We start from the raw sequence: 22,602 nt of genomic DNA on the forward strand, positions 1-22,602 counted from the left end.
TGTGCTTGGGCACCTGCTTGTCACCGGTGTGTACTTACCGTAGACTTCTAGGACTGATCATCACCTGCAGATGAAAGCAGCATTTTGTACTAGCATCCCAATTTTTAAGACTAGAGAACACTTCCCGCTAAAAAATAACAAATAAAAAAAAAAGCCCCAAGGAAATAGGTAACCTCTCTTCCCAGAAAATAAAATTTCCTCAGCATAACCAGAGCCAGTGCAGATAGAGTAGGGAAGAAGAAAAACACGATTAGAAGATGCAAAAAGGCATCAGGCTGCTGTAAATAAAGATCAATAGGAAACGTACACACTTAACGAGTTTCATTAGCAGCAACGTATTTCAGAATAACACATTTGCTCCCAAAGCTGCTGTTCAGGTCCATCATAACACATTTTAACACCCGCTGAATAAATAAGATTACCAGTGGACCTCTGATGCAGTGCACTCGCATATGGATGCGAGCGTGATTAACATGCTCCATAAACTGCTTACATGGACGTAAGAGGCTCGCCTCCCCCCTTCCTCCTTACAAGGCAGAAGCTTCATTAAGAAAAATGAGTAAGGAAAACAAATTAGAGGCACAAGGAAAGAGCTACAGGGCAACAGCATCTACTTGGCTTGTTTGGAGAAGTAAAATGAAGTGTACAGAGGGACTTCCAAACCACCGCGTGACGTCCTCTCCTCAGCGCTCATTGCCCCTCTCCCGCAAGCCTCCACGCATCACAGGAGCGTGCTGCACACAAGGGCACCAGGAGCAGTGGGACACCTCACCACACGCCCGTTCGGACCAAATCCTCGAAGGTGCTGCCGGCCCCCAGCTCCCAAAGCACCCGGTCCTGAGCTCGGTGCTGTCCCCGCTCCCCGACCCAGCAGCAGGACTGGGAGCCGTGGTCTCGCCGTCACTCCTGCACGAGAAAACACTTTACTCCTACCCCATACAACACCAATTCACCAAAACCCCAGACACTTTGGGATTTGCGATCTTTTTTCCCCCCAAAGGATTTAATACCATGCGATTAAAAGGAAGAATACTTGGTCGATTGATTTTTTATTTTATTTCCACCTGTTTAAAAGAACTGTTTGCCTACCAGCAGAGTCCAACATAGATGTGACATACAGACATGAATACAATTAAATACAAGAAAAATTGAACTATATACAACAAGACATACATTTACATAATGAAAAAAAATCTTTATATTATCTATCAGTTCTTGCCAATGTGAAACATCACTGGAACTCAAATATATTGGGGTTTCTTTATTCCTTTTTTTTAATAAAAAAGTATAATGCAACTTAGTATTTTTCCATGTACTGCGAGCTTAAAATTCGAGATGCACAAATTTGTGGCACTTCACAGGGTACACAAAAGCTAAAAAACTTTTTTGTTAAATATTTTATAGTTTGGGATATCTAAATTTCAATTAGGCCTACTTATTAAAGCACAAACTATAAAGTGATATTTACATGGAGGGAGTTGTGCAAAGTCAGTTTAGGCTATAGCTAGTACACTACGAAAGATGCATGGATACGTGACTCAACGTCATTCCCAGAGGTAACTCATTAAACCCTCTCGTTATTGTCCCTCTGACACAGTAACCACTGAAGTAAAACTGGCCATAATTCTCCACCCACCCCCCACCTCCCCTTTATGGCCCGTAAATATTTTCACAGTTTCGTGTTGGGCTGCTTCTCTTCACGCAGTTCTGTTTGAAACAATCCTAAGGGCTGTTTTATCATTTCGTCTTTTTTCGGGACACGAGCTCCAGCCTGCCCTGTCACCGCGCTATCCTAAGACTGCCGTATTCCTTCGCTTCCGAGCTCACATTGCTACTGGGAGCGCACGGTGGAGTAACATTTTAGGAGTTGGAGCACTGCCACAAGGCAGAACCGGCATTTTCCCCAGAACGCCGCCGAACCCAAGCTATCCCAAACCAGGGTGGGGAAAGTATTGCATTTCTCAAGGTGGCCTTCATGGAGCAGAACTCTTCATGGATTACTACCTCCAGTAACACCCCTAAACATCCTAAGAATAAACTTTGCTCTTGGGTTGCAATCTTCAATCAAGAACTTAAGACAGCTAATTAGAAGAGCTGCTTTAATTAAAGGCTTCCTACAGATTGCTAGGACATGTTAGCAAAGATACATCAGACATCAACGTTAACTAAACGCATCCTACAATTCTGTTGTACCAGAGCACAGAATGCTACTTCTAATGGTTTTCATAATTAACAAGCTTCCAAAGGATGCCTGACAGTTTAATTTTGGATTTTTTTTTAAACAGACTGAATTTCAACCTTCATAGATGCAGCTACTGCATATATGGACAATAAAACACCAATTTTAATCATCTCATCTACATTTAGTTATTAAAATCCTATTTGTATCAGCCCATCTTGGATTCCACATCAGCTGGCAGATTTTATCTGTATCAGGTTTAAGCAGACATTTATATCTCAGTCCCGGAAGAAGAGAAATAACTGGCTAACAGTACATAAGCATGTGTATTCCTGCCTTGTTTAAATAGAAGAGTTCTCTCCTAGGACATATACCTGACTTCTATTTAAAAGAAAGATGCACGACCCTCAGGGCAAAGACAGTTTAAGCTTCTCTTTCAAACAATTTGCAAGTCAAGATTGCTGCCAAATGTCTTTTCAAGTCTCTATTTCCTCTGAACTCATGGTATTGCAATTATTTAAATTTTGATCCTATATATCAGGCTAAAACCAGTCAACTGTACCAGTACAGCGACTGAAGAGAACAGCGAAGTGAACGTACTGCACTTGAAGCATTGCATTGGGTACACTTGATACAGTAAGAAGATCTGTCTGGGTAGTTTGGTATTCAGCTGATAAGAGCAAAGCATACAGTTTGCTTCTTATTCATCACTAGCAAGCCTAGAGAAGACTGTATTCGCCTCAGTTACAAGGAGACAGAGCTCTATAGAACAGTAGTAAACCCAAGTGACCATCTCATCATGTTAGAAAATAAATTCATCGTTGTGATCCAAATACAGGAATTCTTGGCAGTTAAAACATTCAAATAACTATTTTCACGTTGTACATGTTGCAGTTTGGCTATGTACTTCAGATCTCATGGAGTTCATAAAGACATCTACACGTTCAAGCCTTCTGCTTTAAAAAAATCTGACTGCTGGTTAACAGCAGGTTATTTTATTGCATTACCCTGGGTGTCGATTTCATATTGATTTATGATGAAATGATCAATTGTTACAGAACTTATTCTACTTGGACAAAGATGATTTAGCAGAAAGCAATATATTAATGAGCATATTATAGGATAAAAACAGAAGAGTAATGAAATGGCAAATTGTTCATCTGTATTTTGAAAGGTAACTATTTCATACCTGCACGCAACGGTGGGAATAATTTCAAGAGTAAGAAATAACAAAATATTCAGACCCCTCTTATTTACGCATTAAAAAAGTAGAAGGAAATGGATTAGCTGCTTCATTTCTGATATAGGCTGCTGGTCTAGTTTATAGACAGTCATAAATTCAACATTATAACCAGTGACATAACAAGAAGCAGCTTGGACCATAAAAAAGCTGTTTATATATGTACAAGTTATTCTCAAAAAAAAAAATCAGTTTTATTTGGATGTGTTCACAACCTGCTGCTCTTTAAATCTTCAGAGCATTGAAACCAAGACATTTTCCCCAAAAATCCAGTTGAATCTGTCCTGAGAAATATAAGTACTCATATATAAATTGGATGGTATTGTCTGTGAGTGAGTTTTTTCCTACAGGTTGGGCAGGAATTGGCGTTCCTAAGGGAATCACGGAGGCACTGACTACAGAAGACATGGCCACATTTGGTTGACACAATCAGTCGCCCGCTTTGCACAATCTGGAAGAAAAGAAACCACAACACGTATTTGGAATAAGGAATTCGGCTTTGCTGGCCTATTGGCACCAGGCAAATAGCACTTGAGTATCTATAGTCAGTACATTATTACTATAATACGGAACCCAACTCTTGGTGCCATCTTGGAAAGTATTTCTCCCTCTGTGTATACTACTAAGAAATGACTTTGAGTGACAAGCCAGTTTAACCTTGGAACCCAAGTCTGTACTTCAAGCTAGCTGTCTGTACTGTCCCACACGACCTAACAGAGCTGTGTTGCTCAACCTCTTCCCCATTCTCCCTCCCGCAGAAAAGAAACGACGACAATGTGTGGGTCCTTACCTCTGAGTAGCCATCCATGCAAATCGGACAACTAACAGTACCAGAAGGCCTTGTGGTAAAGGGAATAAAAAAAGGAAAAGAAACACATCTATTAATTTCATGGTACGTTGACATTTACTGATACATAAAATGTCATATCATCATCCGACTGCACAGACCAGCCATGACGATGCACTACATCTGAAGATCCCTGCGCAGCTTTAACTCTCTAAATTCCCTGCTTTTAATAAGTAGTTAGGGTCTCCTTTACTGAAGGGAAACAACTTGATTTCCGTCAACAAAAACACGAGGAAGATGAAGTTAAGTCACACACTAACATGAGGAAACATTAAAAAAAATAATTCTGGCTCAGAAGACCAACTGGGTGGCCATTTCCAAGCTGAGGTCACAGAGGAACCCCCTCCTGTCTTCCCTCTCCAGGTCAGCTGTACTGCAAGCACTGCATACTAACAGGCTGAACTACCCTGCATGGGGGAGTGTTTTGTAACGTAAGTGCTGAATGATATTCTCTATTAGAAAGAGTAAGAGCTTTTTGCCTCTTTTATTGACAGATTAATCTTGATTCTAAATGATCAAAGTAAGCTGCTTTAATAAGTCTTTACCACAAACACTTGGCTTTACCGTGTAACCTCCCACGTTAAGCAACAGTTTATAATTTATTAATCACAGCAGGGATAGAAAGCACGATACCTTCTATCCCACAATCTTAAATTCAAGCAGCAAGTACTAAAGTCTACACCTAGTTTCACATACATAATTTAATTCTATTGATTACCCATTTTTACTACTCAAATTCTTTATGCAGCAGCTATTATACCAACTCAGTAATTACAACTCATGATAACCTCCATGTAAGCAAGAGTAACCTAACTCTGCAGCCCAACACTGTGAAGGCTCTGTGGCAATCTACAGCATCAGTACCTTTTTGTCAATGTTAAAAGCTGCAGCACTGAGCTGTCATAGCCATACCTAAACGGACCAAGAAGACCCATTCTAACAGAGAAGCTTGAGCTTAAGATAACTAAACATGACATTTTTACATTAACTATGTAGTGGGATTTATTCATATAATATATATACTTAACAGCCAAAAATAACAACAAAAAAAACAAACTCATTGGCCAAATCCACTCTGTTTTCAAGTACAAGCACTTCAGGTGGCATATTTAAGAACCTGACACCCCAAATTTTCGTGTTCTCTCCTATATTGCCCTCCACTGAACTAAAAGGCTCAAAGCCCACCAACAAGATAATTTTATCAGTATAGGGAGCTCCTTCCCAAAACATGCTCAAGTAGTCCTGTTACAAGAAGTCCAGAGTTCTATATTAAAAAAAAAAAAAAGACTGACTGCACGATGGAAGAGCTGACCACTGCCTGCATAAATACTTTTTTTTTTTTTTTTAAAAGTCACAATGAAGGTTTTAACTCATTACATTGCTGGGGCCAAGCAGGAGGACCTAAGTTGAAGGTACCCAAAAGGATTAAGAAAATCTGAGAGTTCAGGCCACATGTAAATGCCTACAGACTCTGAGATGCCAAAAAAGCCAAATAAGTTATCACACTGACACTGCTATACTGGGAATGTTTACACTGCGGTCTTTGTCAACACCACAGACCACTTAAATTTCAAAAACAAAATCCACCACCAGTGCTCTTAAGCTTTCAGATTATGGGCACATCTTTAGCCAATTTCTTATCCTTTACTCCCTGAAAACCAGAGCAGGTAGATCAGTTGCATCATAAATGCCATTTACTTGCCTAGGATCTAGTACCTTATGCTGTAAGGTCAGATGGGGATACCCTATTCAAAGTTGTAAAACTGTCAGTGAGATAAGAACAGCCACCCCTACTCAGTAACAGCACTAAGTCAGCTGTCAAGTTCGACTAAATTTTAAATATGTAATCAAGGCATTCAAAGAAGTGTTTAGGAAATATATTTCTTGGGAAGAATAACAGATTTGTTCCCTCTATTATCCACTGCACTCCAGTTTCACCTTGATTTCATCTATTTCCTAGTCAGAGACTAGGTTGGACCAGTTGATCTTGAAGGTCTTTTCCAGCCTTAATGATTCTTTGATTCTATGACAGTAACGACAGCCTAGACAGCATGGCCTAAGCACACAGCAATACAATCCGTGAGCTAAATGAAAGACTACGTTAAAACCCTTAATAAAGATCTGTATTTCTCCCTCCCCCAAACATTTTACAAGACATTTATACCAATTCTCATGTTCCTTGTCTGCACTAGTCACATGGATACCTGATTTCATTTAGTTACTCTAGGAGATTGTAACACCAAACCTCATCCACACCAGTGAAAATACTTCCATATCACAACAGCACTACTAGAGCTTTGCATGAAAAGTAAATGCAACACATTATGAGCTACGGCCTGTCGCTAATCCTCCTTCCCTGACACATTCATCTTAAAGGTTGTATGCAAAGCTGCACATTCCTCTTGGGCTGGCTTTTTATTGCAGAAGTGCAAACAACATCATTTTGTCAGTATGCGAAATGTGATGCTGTACTCATCGAGAGTGGCAACAAACTAGAGTAAGATTTCAAAGACAAGACTGACTGTAACAATATAAATTAGTCCTGTATGTATAAAAAGAGGCAAAACTTAATATTTATTAGGTTATAAGGCATACATACTTTGAACTTGCAGTTTCATCCTCCAGTGGTCCCAATTCTCGAGACACTTTATCTGTTACATACACATCATTATCTCTTGCTTCATCTTCATCATCGCTACTCAGTACACAGCTGTCTGACTGCCGCTGGCTTCTTAGTCTGAGATTTCTCCTTCGCCGTTGATTCTCTGCAATTTATTTGTTTTAAGTTAGACATATTATAAAATATATAGCCCTGTAACTAACCTTGAAATGTATGAGTAGACCGTAACAGTTGTAATTTTAAGTGGACTAAAACATATTCATCTCAGTTAAGAGCAACAAAAAAGGTTCCTCAATATTAAGGATGGACATTTCCAGATGCTCTGAATATTCTGTTTCATATTGACACAAACCATTTGCTCTATTCGCTTTACAACAGCCAAAACATGACCTTAAAGCTTGCCTGTATGGTAAGCTTCCACATAGTTACGCTACCTGTGAACAGAACGCCCCTATAGGGGCAGGCTTCCTCTCCAGGTTTCTTCTAACAGAAGAAATCTAACTGCTTCTAACTAGTATGATACAACGCTGAGGAACTGGAACAATTGCTACTTGATTCTTTAAAGGAAAATTAAAAGAGAGAAAGAAGACAAGTTTCCAAGTAGCATGGCGAGGTAGCACAACAAAAGGTTTGACAAAACAGAGAGCACTTTGTTCACAACTGTATAATGCATGAGATTAGAAGGGAGCACCATCCCCCACAATTACCTAAACTGCTTAGGGCAGGGATATCATTGCCAGCAGCCAGTTGCTGCTTCTGGGGATTAGCGACCATATGTGTACACACACACACACACACTCAGAATATTCTTCCAGTAACAAAGTCTAAAATAAGTAGTTTTTCAGAATTGATGGAAGACTTGCTTAAGTCTAAACATTTAAATTATGCAGCTGCTGTGGTTTCTCACTGCTCTGTCCAGGTATACTGAAACGTTCCACTCTTTGTCTTAAATCAAATCTCCCTACTCAAAAGCAGTTTCGACAAAACAAGCCTTTTTAAGAACAGTATCTGGAAGATTACATAAATACTTGAAGTAGTGTCTCCTTAGACATTTTCATCATCGTCCTCCTGAGTTAGTGCAACTTGAAAACAGAGTTCATATTGTCCAAGATAAAAACAGATCAAAAAAATTACCTGGCCTGTAGCATCCAAAGGTTAAAGAACAGCTGCTTGCTTTTTTTAACAATTAGAAACTGCATGCAAGAATTATTTCTTTGCTGTTGCATCAACACTGGAGGTGTAATCACGAAGGACTAATTAACATTACATCGACAGCCCCAAAATTTAAGTTTCTTTCTGCATAATTTTTCAGCTATAACTTTTGTTGCATATGTTTTTATTCACTTGCTTGTGTCATTCAGAGCCCAGAATGGATTACACTCTAAGGAAGCAGCTAACAACAGATTAACACATCTCAGATATTATAATCAGAGCAAGGTCTGAAAGATGTAAAGGATTAAGTTCTTTATACCTATTCTACAACTACTGTAATACATCAAGTAGAAAAAAAAATGTACTTGTTAGCACTTACCAGTATTAAATTTGAGGAGTGTTAGGCTACACAATTAAAGTGAATACTATGACTTGGACATCTTTCTACTTCAGTTCCTTCAGTACAACACAGGCTAATAAGGACTTTGAACATTTTCCTATTCTACTAATACAGATATTCTACTGCTAAAAGTGCCAGTTAAACTGATTATTCACTTCAGGCTTACAGAACTTCTATATTTGGGAAGAAAAATATATTTTGAGAAACTACAGTGGATTTTATTTCAGATAATTTATATCATCTTCCATAGAGACTATGAAGCATGGATTGGATCTGTTCTCTGAGACACTGGCTGAATACTTTAGCACTGCTCTTTGTTTTTTGCCAAACGCAGTTTTAATCCACGCTGCTCAAGTTTGTTGGAAAAGAAAAAAAAAATTAAGTTTAGGACAAATCTATTGTCACTTGTAAAACGTCAACTCACCTTCAACAATCTTGCATCAATATATATGGTATGGGAGAGAGAAGAAAAATAAAATTAGATTTTTGGTATGCACCCCAAGCGTTACGTACAAGCATCAGATAAGGTAAGCAATTAACAACAAGCACACTAAGAATTTTAGGATATCACTATATTATTTTGCTTAAGAATGTGTTAAAAGTATTTTCAGAGCAACAGCCAATTTACTAAGTTCTTACTTCTGGTTCTTACTCTGCTGAAAAGGGACAGAAATGACCCCTTCTCCCTGTCCCTCAGTTTCAGTACCCCAATTTGATTTAGGCTGGAGGTGACTCTTCAGCTCCTTCTCCCCCAAACAAGCAAAGTCATGTGAGATATCCCTAAACACTTCATATTAGATAACAATTGCTAAAAAAATAAACCTGAACAGAAAACCAACCGACTACTATCTTTGGTGGAACCAGAACTGGGGCAACGCAGATTATATTAAAATGTTTGTGGCCTTCCCTTTGTATGCGCTCAGGAACAATCTTAGCATGAGATACCCTCCCTGTTACTCCTGCTGCTTGTTTGTGGTTCTGCACAGCAGTAGTGGCATCCCAAAACAGACTATTAACTACACTATGGACTGGATCAAATACCGTTTGAGCTTTAAAAATAGCAGTAACAACAAAGTGGATTTTTTTTTTAAATGAGTTCTTGGAGTAAGAAACTGAACTAGTTTCTAACAGTCAGCTACAGTTGTGCCTGCCTTCTTAAACTAATGTTTCAACTAAACACTTCATATCTGTGAAGCCAAAGACTTATTGCTACCTCCTCCACTTTTTATTTAAATCATTGGCCTTTATCTTTGATATATCTAACACAGCTCCAACTTTAAGTAGCATCTGCTTCTATTACATTACCCGTGATAGGTATATATCCCTGAGATCTGGAGCAACAAGCTATTTTAGATTGTGCTTTCATTACTTGCAGGTGATATTCACAGATGTAGATACACCTATAAATCCATTTGGCATTGAATGCGAACTCTGAAGTGCTAAATAAGAGCCAGGTTTTAACCCTTTAAGTCAGGCTACTTAGATATCAGGAGCTGTTTGTCTAGAAGATGAGCTTTTGATGATCTAAGGTCTTGGTAAACTATGACCCAAACCCAAATCTTGTAAAGCTTAAGCTTACTTCTGCAGTCAGTATATCAATTTACTTTTACTGTACAGATCTTCAAATATTCATCAAATACACATTTCAATAGAGCTCTTTAATGCCTTAGAATTCAGTTTTCCAGATTCTTCAAGCTTAGTAATTATCAGTAGGATTCTTCTTAAACATTCGTGACAGCCATGACAAGCATGCCAGACTTCTGATCCTTAGATTAGAAGCAATAAGGTCTGTACCTAGCTATTAAGGAACACACACTGCAACCTACAAAAACAACTGAGGAGCCTGTGCATTATACTCCATATAACTATACTGCTCAAAAACCCAGAGAGCAACATGGGAGCAGTCACTGTGCAGCTCAGGTACCTTCAACATTTAGTGAACAAGGGGCCTAGACTCTCAGAGAATGTCATACTTTAAATGCATTTACCATCATGTCTACACTACGAAAAGGCGTATTATTATCTTGAGCCTGATTAAATTGGTTAGGCTCATAGAGACATTTAACGAGTTGTTTTTGAAGAAGAGTACCCGTGCAGATTTACAGCACTCTGAGAAAGCAGGGAGGGACTGTACTGCTGTACCCAAAGAATGCCTGTGCTACGTAGCACCTTCAGAGCAGTTTCTGTGTTGATCTGCAACGCATGGCTTTCATGCACTGAAAAGTCAACTCTGAACTTTGAACTCATCCTTAAAGATTCTACCAACAAGCACAATACAAAATTAATTTGACTATGTTATTTAGGTGTGTCATTCATTACTTACCACAACAGAATCACTGTGAGTTAGATCAACTACTACAGGATCAGAAGATTCACATGTGAGATCTACTACTTCTTCACCAGCTTAAAAACACAACGTTAGAATCCATATCAGAGATCGCAGGAAAAAATTACCTGTCAGTGTGTAACAGACTGAGGTACGATTCAACACTGCTCTATCCCTCTTCTCTTCAGTAATGTGTCCAAAATTTCACTCAAGCTTTGCTCTCAATAATCCATGTACAGCATTAACACCACTGCCTTCTGCAAGTAGCAATGCAAGAGTAACAGCAGCTGACCTCGCACACTGTCTCACATGTCAATAGCTTGTAGGAGGTATGCAGCAACAGATAATTCATCCAATATAGGAGAATGATTATCACACTGTAAAACACGTATCATATAGGATATAAGAGTTTTCCAGTGCTATGCTGTCAATGTTCTCGTCTCACGCCTCTTCTAACTTTTAATAGTCAAATTCACAGCAAAAAGACAAAAAACCATATAGCTACCTGGAGACCAACGGTTACTTTTAATTCTTTCCAAAGAAGGCAGTGTAAGTATCTATTTAGAGGTTAAGGAGCCTTTTTAAAGTCTAGTGCTTTTTGTAAAACCATACTGGACAAGCGCCCTTAAGGAACAGGACATGACTGACAACAAAATTTAATTATCTTCTTAAAACTTGGGAGTTCCCAAATTTACTTTGCTGTTATCTGTAAAGGCAGCTGCAGTGACTCCCAACAAACAGTCTGATATTTGAGCATTTGCGTACCTTCCTCACGTAACTCAGCTCTCTCTAGCAGTGAACGCATCACACCTCAGTAACCAACTCAAACAGTTGTCAGCAGCCTTGTTCACAGATTCCATTCTGCACGCATTTTAAAATAATTAGGTTTTTATCCTCCTTTAAAATGCCTTGAAACTGGCAAAAAAAACACATTAAGTGGGATCCCAACACTCCAGAAGCAGTTGATTTTCTTACCAAGTTAAAGAGAAAGCTTACCACTTTCTTCAAGTTCTATTGGCTCTGCTTCTGAAGCCATTTCCGTGGTGGAAGCTATCAGCCTGCTTCGTTTCTGAGCTTGCCTAGAACTAACCGATCCTCCACGGCGCTTTCTTTGAGTCTAAGAGAGAACAAAGCCTCAGAGTTTTCTTTAAGAGTAATGGTAGTGTAGACCTCACTTTTGCAGCATCAACGAAAGCATACAAAGATGGACAAAACACATCACTAGAAGGCTGCAGTATGAGTACGCTAGTGGGATGGGTCGGTCCTATCTCAACTCATCACATCAAGGAAAAGACATCACTCCAGATCTCCAGCCAGCTGGGTCACAAAAAGAAAACGATGGCACATATTGTGATGGTTTACAAATGAGAAGATGAGCTCACAATTACATCAGAGTAATCATTTGATCAGTCTGACCTAAAGTTTTTGCTGACGTTTTAGGCATTCCTGAAACACTGCTAGCTCCTAGAGATTAATTTAAGTATTACAGAACATGAGGTTACATGGGAACTTAATATGTTAGTACATATACAATAACTCTTAAAGATTTACAGAAGTACTATAAACAACACATTTTAAGAAGCAGTTTTACACTGATTAGTAAAATACTTACTGTACTCATGGTGTTTCTTGATCTAAAGTTACAGAAAAAGTAAGAGGTACAAATACCATAAAATTAAATGCAAGGAAGCTACAACTTTCAATTCCTTATATTATATTCCTTATATATGTGTGTGTGTATATATATATATGTATATGTATTCCTTCTTTAGGTAGTACACTGTTAGAAAGTCCAGATTTCTCAGTATCTTAGAATGATGTTCTTCCAAACCTATAAGAAAAGAAGAGAGAAGATTACCTATCTGTAAGTCCTGTTCTCTTCAACACGCCCACTCTAAGGATTCCCATTCCTGATCCACTAGTTGCTGACCAAAGCCAGGCTGCAAGTCCCAGATGTATTTAAGCCTCAAACACCTGCAGATGGGCCTGCAGCCTCACTCATTCCTACCCATTTCCTAAACTGAACACCAGAATAAGCCAGTTCAATAGCAAACCACAAAAAATCACTAAGGAGTCCCAATTAAGTTTTATCTGAGAAAACAACTGATTCTCTTCAGGCACTGTTTGTGTGTGGGCAGAAGCCACCGGGAATTGTGTCACAAGAAGCCATCTCCAGAGAACAAAACTTGCAGATAAGCAGTACTCTTTTCTCCAAGCCGTCTCTAGATTCCACCACGTGGGAGCTAAACAGCTTGAAAGGAATCTAAAGCAAGTGGAGCACAGAAATTTCAGCGTGGAACTACTCACGGGTCTCTGGCGTACGAGAACACGAGTTCCCCACACCTGTCCTGAAGGAGCCGCAGGTGTGCACGGCCCTGCTCACCTGGCACCTCACTGCTCCGGGGGAAGAGCCAGGGAGCAAGCACACAGCTGGTTCTCACAGCAGCTGGCACGGTACTGAAGCTCATGTTGGAAAGCTTGCTTATAGTAAAACTAACGCTTCTCCAAACGCGACGGGGGGCAGCAGGGGGACCCCAAACAAACCAAATAACTCATTTCAGAGGACAGAGCATTACAAAGTAGTAGGAAAAATATTCCTTAATAGACAAAATAAAGTGGTTAGAAAGCTGAGGAATCAAGCCCACCAGACGGCCTGCATTTTAGTGCACGAAAGACCAAACTGAAGCCTTCGCAGACCGCCAAGCGTCCAACCATCAAGCCTACGCAAAGTCTTGTTACGAATCTGTCTCTAAAAAATAAACTAAATCCCTTCTTGATGCACAGCTGCTTCTACCTGCAGAGGTCTGAAATTGCCTAGAATCTCCCTCCCTTGGTGTGTTTTTACAGGCCTGGCAGCAGAGAAGCCCTGGCAAGCCCTAAGTAACACAACCGAGAGATAAACCCGTACTAGAAGACCTACTGCATCGTGCTCAAACAAAACCAGGAAGGCAGAAATCCACTGGTTTCATGTGCTGGGCTTCAACTGCCACATCCAGCAACACAGCCTTGCTGCAAGGAACGCCCACAGCCTGCAGCAGGGCGAGGGAAGGGATCCTTGCCCTCTGCTCAGGACTGGGGGGCCTTCGGGAGCACTGGGCTCCCCAGTACAACCGAGACGCGGACGTACTGGGGAAACCAAGGCCATGAAGATGTGCCAGCCCTTGGAGCACCTGAAACTACTCATCAAGGGACTTTGTTAGCGTGTGCAAGTAGCTGATGGGGGAAGAGAAGAAGATGGAAATAAGTGATTCTCATCAGCGGTACCCAGGACTGAAGAAATGCCTTCCCAGACCTTGTCCTACGCTGCCGAGGCCATCGCACGGTGCTCAGGCGGAGGGCGCAGCGCGGAGGTGTTCCCCCAGCCGTGCAGAGCAGGGCAGCCCACAGCTGGCACCGACCTGCGCTGCTCTGCCGTGCGGAACAACGCACTGCTTTTGTGCCAAAGCGGCCGTCCCCTGCCCGTAACGGCCTAGGAGCTGGAGCTGGCTGTTCCCGTCACCGTTCCGGCTGCAGACAGCAGCCCAAAGGTGCGAGCTGTGGCACGCTGCGCAGGTCCCTGGCTCTGCGTTGGCCGTAACCCTTGCTGCCTCAGCCAAGGGACGCCGCATGGCCCCTGTCACAGTGCAGACGGCACACCACGGCCTCAAAAAGGACACGAAATAACGCCAGACCGCCCCATTTGGCCGCTTCCAGGTAATTAGTCTTCTCTACAGAAGAGTTGTAGGGCCTTCAGGCAAGGCTTGACAGGAGCACCCTGGACACACAGGCGATCTAAAAGTACCAAGTAAATCCACATCCTCTGCACAGCCCTCCTAAACACAAGGACCAGCACGAGCCCGAGCACTGCTGAGGTCGCTCAGGCTCCCACAACTTCACCATCTGCACCCAAGTCAGAAACGAAGAACCTAAAAGAGGCCGAGAGGATTAGATGCACGTTAGATTTGAGCCAGCTGCATATCCCAGGCAGCTAAAGTTACCAAAACCAAGCTGAGATGATCTTCCAAACTGCCTCATCATACAACCTCTCATTAGGGATTTTGGGATCTCCCTCCCCTCTCCTTTCCCCCACCCCGTGTCAACATAGGTACAAACTAATTAGCAGGCTATTAACCTATTCCTGGGTCAAGAAATGCTGAGGCCACCCAGGGGGATGGAATGACATTGGTCATCAGTTATCACCTTGAGCTAAAAGAAACCAACTGAATTTTATTCCCCGTCTTAAACTTTCTCTATATTTCTTAAATCACTTCCATAAAAGACCTCTTAACATGAACTGTGACACAACAAGACGTGCCTGAGAATACCTTTACGCTACATTTGGTGCTTTCCCTAAGCCAAAAGATGCATTTATGCGCAGTTTTAGCAACACAATACACTGCTCAATTTTCTCCCTTTTTTCCCTCGTTTTAGAATTGCCACAAAAAAAATTAAATTATTATTTAGTAAGAGACTACCTGTTGTGTGCCGCTGTTACCGGCCAGAAAGCCCACTGGCAGGTCCTGCTCACAGCAGATTGTTTCCAAAGTCCTTGTGCACTGCCACCCACCCCAAAATGAACCTGAAGTCTTCACGGCGTGACTTTCGCCAAATCTGGCAGGAAACGCTTTTAAAACCTCTAGTTACACGGACAGTCACTCAGGAGTTTTTCTAGGAAACGTGAGCAAACAGCCTTCTGCACTCCCCGGGACACACAAGACGAAGAAGGCCCGGCGTTCGCTCTGCCGCGGAGGGCAGGGTGCTGACCTGCAGCCTCCTGCTCCCCCCCGCAGCCCTCCTCGTTTCCGTACCCGTCCGTAGCCAGGTAGCATGTGTGCTCTTGGCACACTTCGCCCCACTGTTCTGAAGGTTGAGATTTCTCTTTGCTTCCCAAGAAAGCTTTTCAGCCACCCGCCAGCCTTACCAAGGCTTGGGAACATCCCGTTTTACTCAGTTTTTGGAAGAGGGAACAAGGACTTTTAAAACAAGACCGCATCTGATTCTGCATTCCTGCAAAATCCAGCCCAGGGGCACTGTCCTGGGATCACCATTTCTAGGTGCTATACGAGTTCCTCTCCCTCTATTTTTTATAGATCTGGCTTTGAGGCTTCTTGGAGACAAGGGGCAGAGGGAGGCGAAGCAAGAAGGGCACGCAGCACAAGGGATGAGGGATGGCACACAACAGGATCACCCGTAAACATAGCATCAGCTCCTTCAGGCTCCAGTTGCTCAAAGGCACCCTCTTCATCCGACAGCTACAACGGAAACCAAAAATAACTTTGGCAAAGCAGTTTCCCCCAGACAGGAAGATGAACAAGACCGAGCAACATATGAGGTATATAAAGAATCCGATGGCGTGGCTTCTTGCTAGGTTCATTTCACCAAGGAAGCCAAGAGACATTTTCCTCTGTTCTCCTCAGATACGGAATTGGAAAAACACTTTGACATTAAAAAGCTGGGAAATATGAATTGATACACGCATCTGAGGAGCGTAAAGAATTAAGCTTTAAACAAGCTTAGTTGAAATTACAAACTGCTAGAATTGGCTTTAATTACAGTCTTTTAAAGCAAGCTGATACATTGATGTACCTACGCTGCTGAAAGACGACAAAATGAAACTCTGCTGTTCACCTGACAGCCCAGTTTGGGACATAAAACACTCAGAAGGCTTCACCAGACTCGGTGCTTGTTGGATATGACACTGAAAACAGCCCAGTGCAGTGGTATGGTGACAAAGTAGCTTAAAAAAAGGATTAAAAATTAGATAAAAAAAAAAATCAAGCACCTGGGATGACTCCAAATGTGAAACCTTATGCAGATTCACAGACTTCCTTTGGCCAGAAGTGGCACAAATGCTGAAGAGCTACTACAGAGAAAAACACCACCACCACAACCCAGAATAACAAAAACAAATAAAAAAAACCCCACGCAACCAAAACCACTTAAATTTGGTGGAAAGTAATTGGAGGAGGCGAAGGGGGGAGGACGACGACAAGGAAGTACTGTCCAATAGCAGATCTGTCACACTAAAACCACCTCACCACCATTAACCATTCCCACGCCTCTTCACCAGGAGGCCCAGAAACCCCAGAAACGTGTCATTTACAGGATTACTACGACGTGTATCAGAGTAACATCAGGCCTCAAAGCAACGCAGAGAGCTACTTCTCCAACTGAGGTGGCAGCCCCGCGTCGCCATTCGGCTGTTTTATCTTTCTGAATCTCCCAACGCCACCAGGCGGCTTTCTCCATACTGATTGTCACAGCTCTTAACAGAGAGTACACGTGGGGCACAAGCATTCCTGTCCTAGTTGCTAATGGAGCAAACCTCAACCTCCCTGGGAAGTTCTTCTGCAGAAGAAAGTTGGGAGTAGGTATCCGTAGGGGTGCTCCTCACCGTAAAGCCACCCTAAAATAAACCACCATCAGAAGATTCATCAGCGTTAACCAGAGCCACCTCACAACAAACACGCTCACAAGGAAAGCCAGACTGCTGGAATTTATTAGGACTCCGGAAGGAGTCTCTTGATCCAGCAACATTCTTTTCTTGGAAGAACAAACCTCTTCTGTGGGGCTACAGATTTCCACACTAAGCTATTGGCTTATTCAGGAATCTCTGCTGAATGCTAATTGTCCGAACCGCAAGAAGGAGGATGAAAAATAAAGTAAAGCCTATTTTCTTTAGTATACCGCAGATCAAATTAGCATTATACAAGAAGAGATAAACAGAACAGCTCAAACACTGCACATTTAGTGACACACTCACTAACTTCTCTGGGGCCCCAAGCACAAAAAGAACATGGATGTATTAGGACGTGTCCAGAGGAGGGCCATGGGGATGATCAAGGGGGTGGAGCACCTCTCCTACGGAGACAGGCTGAGGGAGTTGGGGTTGTTCAGCCTGGAGAAGAGAAGGCTCCAGGAGACCTTACAGCAGCCTGCCAGTGCCTACAGGGGCTGCAGGAAAGCTGGGGAGGGACTCTTTGTCAGGGGGTGCAGTGGTAGGACAAGGGGAAATGGCTTTAAACTAAAATAAGGATGGTTTATATTAGACATGAGGAAGAAATTCTTTACTCAGAGGGCGGTGAGGCACTGGCACAGGCTGCCCAGAGAAGCTGTGGATGCCCCATCCCTGGCAGCGCTCGAGGCCAGGCTGGATGGGGCTTTGGGCAGCCTGGGCTGGTGGGAGGTGTCCCTGCCCGTGGCAGGGGGGTGGGACTGGATGGGCTTTAAGGTCCCTTCCAACCCAAACCATTCTGTGATTCTATCATTAGAATTCCTTAGAAGATTTTTCAAAGCCTCAGGACTACCGAATAACGATTCATTACGCAGGCCCAGATAGTCCAAATTATTTCCTAAGGCCTCCATGCTCCTCCTGCAGCAGTCTCTATGGAAACCCAGCATCGGGGCTCCGACGACAGGACGACACAAATAGAGTCACTGCACCAACATCTCTCCCCCCCAACAAACAATCTTTAAGCACCACATAACCCCAGCTGAAGCTATTAGTAAGGTCATCTATTATACCTGTGGTAAGATGCACTCAGAAATCAGTTCAAAATTCCAGATTTACTTTATTTTTTAAGCTAAAGACTTCTTTTTTAAATACAAGAGCTTTGCAGATCAACTTAGCAAGCCAACAGATACTTTCAAATTTTAGGGAAGTTACTGCATCACTGCATGATGACGCGTTACCAGCACGAGCCGCTTGCCCTTCCTCACACGCACAGAGCTCTCCACGTGCACTTACTGCTCCTGGCGTTCAGCTCTCCCAAAAGCTTAAGTATTTGTCCTCATAACAGCATAGTTCAAGGCTTACTCTAGCTAATCCATTGATATTTTAAGTACTATAACCACCGGCATTTCTCTGTACAGGTAGATACTTCAGAAGAATAAGGGTCAAGCCACATAAATGTTATTCACAGTAGGAGGAGAGGAATATTGCATCCCGTATCTATGACTTCAGTCCTCCATTCTGTTTTTTTTTTCCTAAAAAGAAGTTAGTATATCCACTGTGCTTAAGTTGACCTCAATTAACGTTTCAATTACACTCCTGAAAACTGAATTCTCTGTACAGCATAAAATGAAAACTTCTCTTGCACCTCTCTGAAAACAAGGTTTTGATCTGCCACAAGCTTCCGATGCTTTAAAGCAAATCAGCTGACGGAAAAGTAGGTATTTCCATCACATCTGACTAATATGGACAAGACTCGATTTTGTAAACATCTTAAATATTACAAATAGGTTAAAGGCAGTATTTCAAGACAGCAACAATGTCGGACTACTGGTTTGGTACGCACAAGGCACAGCTGACACCAAACAGTATACATAGTATTTGTCAGAGCAGGGACATGCTACCTCTTTAAAATTTGGCTTCTTATTTCCACTCCTAAAAGCTCTCACGGCCCTGGTAACAACAGGAAACAGTATCAAAGGCGTAGAAAAAAAAAAAAAGGAAAAATAAAAAAAAGGGGGTGGTTCTCTGTTCAGCGGCACTCAGGGCCAGGCCAAGCAGCAGCGGGCACAGCCTGGAGCCCAGGATCGCCCCCTGCCCCCCAGGCAGCCCTGCTGGGCTCTGTGGGGCTGGAGCCTGGCCCAGGCTGCCCAGGGGCTGTGGGGGCTCCTTGGGGACCTCCAGGAGCCGCCTGGCCTGGGGCTGGGCCCCCTGCTCGGGGTGGCCCTGCTGGGGCAGGGCTCGGAGCAGAAGGCCCCAGAGGCCCGTCCAGGCTCGGCCAGCCGCGGCCAGCAGGCCAGGCACCAAGCACAGCACGATCCGCACCACGTCTCCCTGTCGCTGAGCGCAGACATCTGCCATTTTACTCCCTCAGACGCTCTCCTACCACGCACCCCAGGCACCTTTAGAGGCATTCCCATTATTTCCATACCGGCTGCAGAAGAGCAGAAAGCCAGCCTACCCCCACCTCACCAAACGAGGCCGGGCGGCCCCACACCACAGAACCCTGCCCGGACCCCCCTCGGCGGCAGCAGCAGGACCCCAGCACAGCGCCGAGCCCCCGGCCCCGGGCAGCCCCCCGCACCCAGCCACCCACCCACCAGCGCCCTAAAAAAAGGGCAAAACAAAGAGCCCGAGCCCGAACCCAGCCCAAACTTTCATCTGGCCATCGCACAGCAACGACAAGACGACGAGGACCGGCCCCGACCCCCAAAGCCGCCCCCCTCGGCTCCCCTCAGCGCTGCCCCCCCCCCCCCCCTTTCCCCTCAGCCCGCCGCCATTACGCCCCCCTCGCCCTCCTCCCCCCCCCCCCGCCCCCATCGGAGCCCCCCGGCCTGCGGCCCTCACCCTCCGCGCCCGGCCCGGCGACGGCGTAAGAGCAGCGCCCGCCCCCGCCTCCCTGCCATTGGTGGCGGCGCCGCTCCGCGCCCGCCCAAAGGCCGCGGCGCCCGTCAATCAAAGGGGGAGGTGGAAAAAGAACCCGCCCGCCTCTTATCCGGCCGCGGGGCGTGCTGGGAGTTGTAGTTTCCACGGGTGGGAGTGAGGCCTGTACGTCCCTCACGGCCCGGTGCCCCCTTGGAAAGTTTTTTTCCCCCCCAGGGGTTTGCTCGGTGCCGTGGCGGGACTGCCCTCTGCCCCTTCCTCACCTCTTCCTCCCTCTGCCCCTTCCTCACGGCCGTTGTCTGCTACGAATTCCCCAGTGCAGCCAGGGGGATTTGTCAGAGACATCAGCCTGGGGGGTCGTTGCCTATTGCTTCTGGCATGATTAGCCCAAATCCTCAATATAACTTACCATACATGCTCGCCAATGTATTTTGCATCTCCTCTGACCATCAGAAGCATTTTCTGGCTGCTTTCCCTGGCCTACCTTTGATTTTTACTGCCCCACACCTGTCAGTCTGCCTTTTTGTAGATAAATCTGTAGCTCTTCCTGCTGACTTCTCTTGCCTTTCCTCCCTGGGTAAATCTCTCCTGAGATTTGTACCAGTTTTTGCCTGCCAAGCCAATGCAGCACTGTCTTTGGTTTTATGTGACTAATGAAATATCTGCACTGTGTAGGGCTGATCTGGTTGCCTGGCCAGGCCCCTAGGGACTTGCCTCATTATCAGGCTGTGAGTCTGGTTTGGTGTAGGGAGCCACGTGGCAGTGACCGTGGCACAAGAGCATGCACCCTGTGTCCAAAACCCTTTGGTTTTTCCTCAGTTTTTCTCGGACTCATTATACTGTAGGTCCACGACAAAGTTTTTGTGATCTGGCCATCTACACTGAAATAAGAGACCTCACATTTATCTGAGTGATTCTGGCATGTGAAATTTACGGTGTTGAAAGGGGTTTCTTAATGAGTCCGTCACTAAAACCAGACAGGTAAAACCTCTGGTTTTGTGACTGTTTTCAGAGATTATTGAAGAGCCAGCCTTGTCCACTTACACTTGTCTCCTTGGCTGTAACAAATACTGTAACAAACATGTAAGTGAATGAATCACAAATTATTCATGCCCCTGTGTTTACCAGTGTGAAGGCACTGTTGATTACCAATTATCTCTGCGTGGATTAACCAGGCTGTGGATTATCTGTGCCACAGGTACAAGCTGTGGCTTGCACAGAGAAGTGCAGCTGTATTGCTTCAAAGCTCCCTTGGCTCTGATGGTATTACAGCTGCTTTTATAATTTAAGGCTAGAAAGTCCTGCCAGACCTTTGCTGGCTCTCCGTGGGATCACCTTAGGTTTCAGTGTACCATATTCCTGGAATGAGGAATAATACTAGGGGAAGTGCTCTGGTGGCCATGGGCAGAGTGGTTTTGGATAGGGTCTGCTGCCTCCAACATCAAGTTACACGCGTTTGTCTTGAGGAACATGTTATTTTTAATGTTATCCTGTATATTCTGTTGCAAGACCTGCCATCACCTTAAAATCAATAGCTTATGGAAAATAAGAATACATTGGTATTTTTCTTTAAAGACTCAAACTCTTTTATATTCCTCTAAACATTAATTCTGAAGAAGAACTCATGCATCAGATCCTCAGGTAACAAGAACAGAGCTATTTGTAACTTCTTATGATGATGAATCCACAGCTAGATTATTGAGATTCCTCAGCCCTTCCATTTGAAAGCACGGAAAACATGGAGAAGGAAATATTTCTGAGTCACCTTGACTGCAATTGAGTAAGAATTTTGAAGGCCTGGTCCAACATCCCAGGGGAAGAACCATGCAGTATGATAGTTTTTTTAAATTTCTTTATTACCTACCTAAGCACACTTAAAAAATAAATAAATCTCAAAATGCAAGATATATCAAAAAGTATAAGAGGTACTACTCAGCTATGCAATATTCCAAAACATGACTGTCAGCCCTGTTAATTGCTAGCTTCTGGAAAACTGAGGTGTTACAGTCAAGACCTGGCTTTGCCGTTCTGCAACAGAATGCTGAACAACCACAAAGGAAGATGAACTCCCTGCCACCTAGTGTTTGTCCTTTTAGGCTTTTACAATCCTCTATCACACATAAGGTCATAGTTCTCTCTTCTCTGTAGCTGTGCTGCTATCATTCCTTCTTTTCACTCTCGTAGGTTCCCTAACTCTTCCTACAGAGCATGAGTCCTACATTGCTTTTGTGGACTACCATAGCATTTGCAACAAATGAAAAATACAGCACATTTTATCAGCTTGCAGATTGTGGAAGTGATCTTCACAGCTAGATGGCAACAAAAGAATTCCATTAGACTTCCCGCTCTAAAAAGTGAGAAATGTAATGTTGTGAGAGCATTAAAAGCAGCTGCCTGACTCTAATGTCAATGACAGTCTCCTTCAATTTAAATATTTGCAATAGCCATAATTAAACACTTAGTAACTGGCATCAAGTTAAAATAGAAATACATTACATAGTCGTACTGCTGTGCAGATTTTAATT

At 43.4% G+C, this 22,602-nt stretch overlaps 1 protein-coding gene across 2 annotated transcripts; it reads right to left on the bottom strand.

The window, feature by feature from the left end:
* Positions 1-1,037: 1,037 nt before the first annotated feature.
* RNF4 (ring finger protein 4) lies at positions 1,038-20,127 on the bottom strand. 2 transcript variants are annotated; one of them, XM_080592075.1, is made up of 7 exons: positions 20,042-20,127; positions 12,377-12,595; positions 11,761-11,881; positions 10,758-10,841; positions 6,866-7,031; positions 4,210-4,258; positions 1,038-3,870 (listed from the first exon to the last, which is right to left on the bottom strand). In XM_080592075.1, exons 2-7 carry the CDS (start codon positions 12,383-12,385, stop codon positions 3,721-3,723), a joined length of 579 nt encoding a protein of 192 aa, XP_080448201.1. In that variant the 5' UTR covers positions 12,386-12,595; positions 20,042-20,127; the 3' UTR covers positions 1,038-3,720. The 2 variants fall into 2 exon arrangements, with proteins under 2 accessions (XP_080448201.1, XP_080448202.1); XM_080592076.1 differs by lacking the exon at positions 20,042-20,127 and adding an exon at positions 13,072-19,850.
* Positions 20,128-22,602: the final 2,475 nt, after the last annotated feature.

This window comes from Anser brachyrhynchus (assembly GCF_964034855.1).
Source record: "Anser brachyrhynchus genome assembly, chromosome: 4".
Classification (NCBI taxonomy): Eukaryota; Metazoa; Chordata; class Aves; order Anseriformes; family Anatidae; genus Anser; species Anser brachyrhynchus.